At 42.5% G+C, this 6,753-nt stretch overlaps 2 protein-coding genes and 1 long non-coding RNA gene across 8 annotated transcripts; 1 reads left to right on the forward strand and 2 right to left on the reverse strand.

Annotated features, from left to right (window-relative positions):
* Positions 1–843: 843 nt before the first annotated feature.
* On the reverse strand, positions 844–2,731 carry LOC118387705 (uncharacterized). Its single transcript, XR_008143251.1, has 2 exons — positions 2,376–2,731; positions 844–1,218 (listed from the first exon to the last, which is right to left on the reverse strand). It is a non-coding gene; the product is annotated as an uncharacterized LOC118387705 (long non-coding RNA).
* Positions 1,593–5,172, forward strand: srsf9 (serine and arginine rich splicing factor 9). 6 transcript variants are annotated; one of them, XM_035776338.2, is made up of 5 exons: positions 1,593–1,760; positions 3,002–3,181; positions 3,366–3,559; positions 4,129–4,301; positions 4,421–5,172. In XM_035776338.2, exons 2-5 carry the CDS (start codon positions 3,024–3,026, stop codon positions 4,652–4,654), a joined length of 759 nt encoding a protein of 252 aa, XP_035632231.1. In that variant the 5' UTR covers positions 1,593–1,760; positions 3,002–3,023; the 3' UTR covers positions 4,655–5,172. The 6 variants fall into 6 exon arrangements, with proteins under 6 accessions (XP_035632231.1, XP_035632230.1, XP_035632227.1 ...); XM_035776337.2 differs by lacking the exon at positions 1,593–1,760 and adding an exon at positions 1,790–1,974 and having other exon boundaries at positions 3,005–3,181; XM_035776334.2 differs by lacking the exon at positions 1,593–1,760 and adding an exon at positions 1,791–1,974.
* A 181-nt stretch (positions 5,173–5,353) lies between these two features.
* On the reverse strand, positions 5,354–6,602 carry triap1 (TP53 regulated inhibitor of apoptosis 1). Its single transcript, XM_035776340.2, has 2 exons — positions 6,319–6,602; positions 5,354–6,013 (listed from the first exon to the last, which is right to left on the reverse strand). Exons 1-2 carry the CDS (start codon positions 6,463–6,465, stop codon positions 5,936–5,938), a joined length of 225 nt encoding a protein of 74 aa, XP_035632233.1. The 5' UTR covers positions 6,466–6,602; the 3' UTR covers positions 5,354–5,935.
* Positions 6,603–6,753: the final 151 nt, after the last annotated feature.

The following is a 6,753-nucleotide window of genomic DNA, read 5'->3' on the forward strand; positions in this document are numbered from 1 at the left end:
TTTTTGGGTCGCTGCAAGGGATCCCTTCCGTTGTCCTGTTTGTAAGGCAGAACACAGGATCCGCGTCGCAAAAAAACATATTCTTGGTCGTACTGATGGTGAGTTGACGCTGATCTTATATTCAGTAATTCTTCTCGACTGTATGTAATGAAACCTAAGATGACCTGGGGTACTAATGTAAGAAATAACACGTAAAAAAAACAAAAAACTGCATAGTATCCTAGGAACGCGAAGCGAGGCTCTCCATCTCTGTCGGCGCCGGAAATACATGATGACTCCTTGCTGTCCCCAGTCCACCTGGCCTTGCTGCTGCTCCAATTTCAACTGATCTGCCTGCGGCTATGGAACCCTGACCTGTTCACCGGACATGCTACCTGTCCCAGACCTGTTGTTTTCAACTCTCTAGAGACAGCAGGAGCGGATAGAGATACTCTCAATGATCGTCTATGAAAAGCCAACTGACATTACTCTTGAGGTGCTCCCCTGTTGCACCCTCGACAACTACTGTGATTATTATTATTTGACCATGCTGGTCATTTATGAACATTTGAACATCTTAGCCATGTTCTGTTGTAATCTCCACCCGGCACAGCCAGAAGAGGACTGGCCACCCCTCATAGCCTGGTTCCTCTCTAGGTTTTGGCCTTTTTAGGGCGTTTTTCCAAACCACCGTGCTTCTACACCTGCATTGCTTGCTGTTTTGGGTTTTAGGCTGGGTTTCTGTACAGCACTTTGAGTTATCAGCTGATGTAAGAAGGGCTATATAAATACATTTGATTTGATTTCATATTATACATCATATTCACCCTCTATAACAACTGTGATAACAAAAAGGCTGCAATGTTATTTTAAAAATCCTTTATCAAGGGAGACAAATCACATAAACCTTATTGATACAAATGAAATGAGATTGACCTGATAGGGCTGTAATACTCTTTAAATGCTCTGTTCTGAGAGTTGCCCCTCTGCCTGTTCCTGAAAAATCAGACCTCCCATCCACATGCACACATCTCTGTCGTGGAAGCATTTAGATGTCAGTTTAGATGTGTCCCACAGCATGACAGCGGTGACACTGAAATGTTTTGGCACCTTCTTCTGTTGGCCTCCCTCCTCATCTCTATGGTTCAATGTTCCACAATGCAGCAGAACCTCAACTCGCTCTTACATGCCATCACTGGCGCTCACTCTGGTGGTGGCTACGGTATTAAAGGAAGGAAGCTATATCAGAAAAATGGACAGAAAAATGGAAACATACAAAAAGTCTTGAGTAAACCAGTCAGTGAGATTAACATGACATTGGGTAAATTATCTGACATTTTTGACAATCTTGTTGACTCCTTGCATCCATAAGTTCTTACTGTAAATTAATTTGGAGTGATTTATTCGCCAGCCCCATCCAACCCTCAGGTTACCAAACAAAGTCACAGGGTCAGACTGTTGAAATTAGATTGTGCCTTGCCTCCAAAGGGAAGATTGTATTGATAAGCCTATGCAAATAGTTCTGTCTCAAGTGGGCGCGTATTTCTGACGTAGAGAACCAGCGACAGCTAATTTTTTAAAAAATTAAACAGTAACATGCAAAACATAAACAGCTCACATAAACATTCATAACCGATCAAAGTAGCTCTTGCTATTTACGCTTTAACATTGAAGAGGAGAGTAGACTTTAGCGTTAGCATTTCTGACGCGACTGCTCGAGCTGACTTCCTGCATTGAGGAAGCGACTGCTAGATAGATTATCTTTCATAAATTACACTGAGGTATGTCTGAAAATAAAATAAACGTTTATAGCAAGTAATTCGCTACACATAAACGACCAAAATACCTGTTGCTATTTACACTTTAAAATTGAAGAGTGTAGACTTCAGCTTTAGTATTTCTGACGTGGATATCCAGCGACAGCTCGAGCGAACTTCCTGCATTGTTGAAGCACTGCTTGATAGCGTTCCAGTATTTTACATAAATTACACTGAGGTATGCCAATTTTTTTTGCAAATAATTCGCTACTCAAACGATCAATGTACCTGTTGTTATTTGCACTTTAAAATTGAAGAGGAGAGTAGACTTTAGCAATTTAGTATTTCTGACGTAGAGATCAAACGACCGCCCGAGCTGACTTCCTGCATTAAGGAAGAGACTGCTAGATAGCGATCCCGCCCGTATTTTACATAAATTACAGTGAGGTATGTCTGAAATTTTATAGCAAATCATTTGCTACTCATAAACATTCATAACCGATCGATGTACCTGTTGCTATTTACACTTTAAAACGGAAGAGCATAGTAGACAGCGTTAACTAGCTAACGTTAGCCTAGCTAGCAAGGATGGAATCAGAGGGCTAACGTTTGCTAACTAACTACTGTATCGAACGTTACCTAGTCAATCACTTTGTCACAGGAGGCTGGTGGCACATTTGAGGAGGACGGGCTCATGGTAATGCATGTAGCGGAATCAGTGTGGAATGTTATTAAATACATGAAACACACCTTGAAGTGCCAGCCATCTTTGCTGTCTGTTTAGCTAACTGTAGCCCGCCTCTTTGCTACGAAGCCTAGCTATCGAAGTGGTTTGTAAATTATAGGCTACGTCACTTTGAGGGAAGGTCAGTAGTACTAGCTAGCTAGCCACTAATTAGTGTATGTTCAAACGACTTCTGATGGCTATATGGTTTGAATCTAAGGCATTCATCATTATCCTGTGTTTTAAAGCTTTCAGACTGGTCCAAGGTGCTGTGCAGATTGTCTTGAACTCAACATGTAACGTTACTGCTACTACTACTCCTGCTCCACAAAGATTCTAGATTTTTCCTATTTAAAGCATTAGAAGAGAATGGACAAATGTGGATTGGGACTAAGATTAGGATACGGATTCTAGATTTCTGAGGGTATATTTAAAGCATTAGAAGAGGATGGATTGGGATTAGGATACGGCTCACCTCCACCTTTGTTCTTGGAATGGATCAATGAGTTTGAAGCCTGCAGGTGCCTTCGGTTTATTTTAGCAGGGCCTATCCAATACCAACAATGACTGATGGAAGGATCTACGTGGGAAATCTTCCAATGGACGTCCAGGAGAGGGACATAGAGGATCTCTTCTTCAAATATGGAAAAATTCGGGATATCGAACTAAAGAATAACAGGGGAACCATCCCTTTTGCTTTTGTTCGCTTTGAAGATCCACGGTGAGTTCCTGGAATGATCTAGTGTGTGTACACGTCCAATCACAATACCTGGCTGTTTGGCAAGGCGTTCTCCTGATTTAGTAACATCGCCTGGGACTGACCTCAGTGAATGGATGGAGAAGGCGTTGACAAGTGTATATCCCTTAGGCAAGTAAGTAAGGAGTTCTGTGCTCTCTTCTCTTAGGGATGCAGAAGATGCTGTCTATGGAAGGAATGGATATGGATTCGGTGACTCCAAGCTTCGTGTAGAATACCCTCGCTCCTCTGGTGCCAAATTTAGTGGCCCTATGGGAGGCGGAGAAAGAGGCGAAGGAGGGGGTCCTAAGGGGAGGTTTGGGCCTCCAACTCGGAGATCTGAGTTCCGGGTGATAGTGACTGGTAGGTGGACGTTCTGAGTCGTAGGCAGTTGTTTTTGTCTCTCTCTCTTGGCGGACTGGAGGTCAAAGGGACTAAGTGGAGGTCAAGTCAGCTGCCCAAAACAAACAGGAACAAAACAGTAAAAGCTCTAACTGATCATGTTGACTGCATATACCCAAACACCGGCCATAGTGACTGGTAGGTGTATGTTTTATCATTCATTTTTGTTTTACCCATTGGTAGTTCTCTATTGTATCTGTGTTGTATGTCCTCTTATATAGCTAGACATTCCTATTTCTTAGGTTTCAATCTGGCAGTCAGATCATATGCCACTTTTTTTTCTTTCAAATCAAGGGAAAATATTAGTTGAGAGACTGACAGTATTTGCATACTTATGGTGTCCCTCAAAGCTTTGCATGAAAATGTAGACACAAATGTGAATTGGAGATATGCCACTTGAAACAGGTCTATAAGAATCTGTAGTTGAAAAGGCGTAGTTGATTGTATCAACATAATCACTTTTCCACTCCACTAAGCATTATGCAGACTTGGCAGCTTCTTGTATGACAATGTGCTGTCTCCCCTCCCAGGCTTGCCCCCATCAGGGAGCTGGCAGGATCTTAAAGACCACATGCGTGAGGCAGGGGATGTGTGTTTCGCCGACGTGCAGCGGGATGGTGAAGGGGTGGTGGAGTTTGTCCGTCGGGAGGACATGGAGTATGCCCTGCGCAGACTGGACAGGACTGAGTTCCGCTCCCATCAGGTGAGTACACCTCGCCACAGCAAAACATCTCAAATAGGAGTGCATAGGCGAGTTACAAGCTTATTCAAGCCCATGACGGAAGATTGTCTCCTCAGTCATTTGCTCTGTATGTCCTTCAGGGGGAGATGGCAAACATTCGTGTCCACGGAGAACATGGTGCCAGTTATGGTCGCTCGCAGTCCCGCTCCAGATCCCCCCGGGGGCGTGGCTACTCACCACCTCCTTACAAAAGCAGAGGGTCCCCTCCACAGCGCTACCAGTCACCTCCACGGCGCCATGTGTCCCGCCATAGCCCCCCAGCGAGGCGACACCCAGTAACAGACCACAGCCCACCCCCACGCCACTATCGGTAGACCAGCCAGCCATTCACAAGAGGGCACTGATGATTAGGGGCAGTTTAATTATGTTTTGTTTATACCAGTTCTCCTCCCTGACACACACAAATAATTGTCCCCCTTTTGCTTGCTATGTGCATTCCATGGTCAGTCACCCCTGCCTTCTTGTTGGCCTTAATATGGTTGATTTATTTTCCTGTTGATTGATGTAAACTTCAGTTCCCTGTGTCAGCGCACTGTATTGAGCTGAGTTCTGATGTCTGGTGAGACCATTTGTTAACTTGTCAATTTACTGGTCTTGCTGCTCTAGGTCATGTATGAACATGATCCATTTGTGATGAACACTGCCCTGAGTGTGACTCAACAAAAACTAAATGTGAAGATCTGCCTGCAATGTCTATTTTTAAATGAATTGTAAGTGTGGACCTCCAAGTGTCTGAATACCTTTTGGAAATTGTTTGATTGTAATCTGCTGGTAAACCTGAAATCCTTAAATTTGTTTTATTTTAAATAAATGTCAAACTTTTTAATCAGTTCATTCCTTCCCCTCTCAATGTTTTGGTAACCTGTGGTTTGCTGAATTCAAGATCATTTTGTTTTTCAAACCAAACACCTGCACCTGCAATGGGTTGTCACGTTGCAGATTGGGTTTCATGCTATACCTTTTGTCATTTCTGGTCCATCCTCAGAGCTGAAAATATGAATTGGTAGTAGTAATGAAACATGATTATTCTATTTATTGCTTTGCCAATGTATATGTTAATCACATTACATTGCATCACTGAACTAAACACATTCCAGTAAAAAAAAAAATACTTTGAGCAAAGAGACCCACAACTTCTAATCTTGTACAGTATGAACCAAGTCCAATGCATCCACATTGGATGCCCTCTTCAGTTGTCTTGAGGGACATTATGCCAGGACACTAATAGACATTGACAATTCCAGAATTTAAAATTTCAATAAAACTCCCTTTGCAAAGCATCATAATCATTTTACAATGATCATCTGAAGTGCCCACCACATTATATCCATCTTGTGACCATGGATGTTTATTGGTCTGACCCAAATGTCTGGATTCATAGGTTCCTTTTGTAATCAATACCCAAAATCCAATCCCAATTGTCATTCAGCACTTTGGATCCTTCATATGAATGCTCTTTAGTCTCCACATGAGGACAGCGACCTCAAACAAAACCCCTTTCAAGCTAAATTGGTGGACACCCTGTTCATGTTCCATTGCATGCCCAGTAAGCGATGCCAGTGAGTCACAAGGCAACGTTGTTGGGGTGATCCATCTCATCTGTCACCTTTCTCTTTATTTGGGCCCATGAATTCTACGCCGTCAATGGGAATGTCCTTTTCTTTTATTGCCTTCTGCGAATACAAGCACACCATATGTAGCTGTAACATTAGATTAGATACATGCATCTGACGTTTAAAAAGAATGGATTGAGAGGACAATAGGCTATCATGAAGTGAGTATATTTACATTCATATATTGGAAATAGATGCCCTGTGTTTCAGTCCTGTGAAGAATAGACTTGTGGCCTGACAGCTGACACATTGGTGTTGCATAATTTTGGTTAGCTAACAGTACGTGGTACAGCAGTTACCAATGCGTGGTGATGATTAACAGGCAGATAGCTAACATACGTCCGTGTTTGATATCATGTATTTACCTGGACACAATGCTGATATTTCTTGAACATTTCGGTACAGGGATCACCGCTTCGATCTCCCTTCAAGAATTTCTCAGCAAACCAACGGTTAAAGCACTGGTCATATTCCCGTTTTAGGTCAGTGCAGCCCTCTCCAACACTATTCATCTTCAATGCGGAATAACCATAGACCGTCTGAGAATAACAAATACTGAAAGAATAAAGATAACGATTAATTATTGAATTTATTGCAAGCAAAATTCTCTTCCGCACAGTTCTCTTGACTTCCCTTGAACCATATCTGTTTAGCCAGACACAATTGCGTACTTTGATGGCGTAATAAACAAGCGACACATTGTTAAAGCAACAGCACACTTTGGCTTCAGGCAAACAATTTTACACCAAAGACCGCACAGAGAGTGAAACGAATTAAACCAAACTTTGCACAATGTTGAA

The sequence above is a fragment of the Oncorhynchus keta genome, chromosome 9, assembly GCF_023373465.1.
Source record: "Oncorhynchus keta strain PuntledgeMale-10-30-2019 chromosome 9, Oket_V2, whole genome shotgun sequence".
In the NCBI taxonomy this organism is placed as follows: Eukaryota; Metazoa; Chordata; class Actinopteri; order Salmoniformes; family Salmonidae; genus Oncorhynchus; species Oncorhynchus keta.

Bases quoted from the DNA above. Each gene is read 5' to 3' on its own strand.
- triap1 (XM_035776340.2), bottom strand. From the start codon at position 6,465: ATGAATAGTGTTGGAGAGGGCTGCACTGACCTAAAACGGGAATATGAC. The intron at 6,014-6,318 runs GTAAATACATGA...TTGTATTCGCAG, and splicing joins AATATCAGCATTGTGTCCAG to AAGGCAATAAAAGAAAAGGA.
- srsf9 (XM_035776338.2), top strand. From the start codon at position 3,024: ATGACTGATGGAAGGATCTACGTGGGAAATCTTCCAATGGACGTCCAG. The intron at 3,560-4,128 runs GTAGGTGGACGT...CTCCCCTCCCAG, and splicing joins GTTCCGGGTGATAGTGACTG to GCTTGCCCCCATCAGGGAGC. The intron at 4,302-4,420 runs GTGAGTACACCT...TATGTCCTTCAG, and splicing joins CTGAGTTCCGCTCCCATCAG to GGGGAGATGGCAAACATTCG.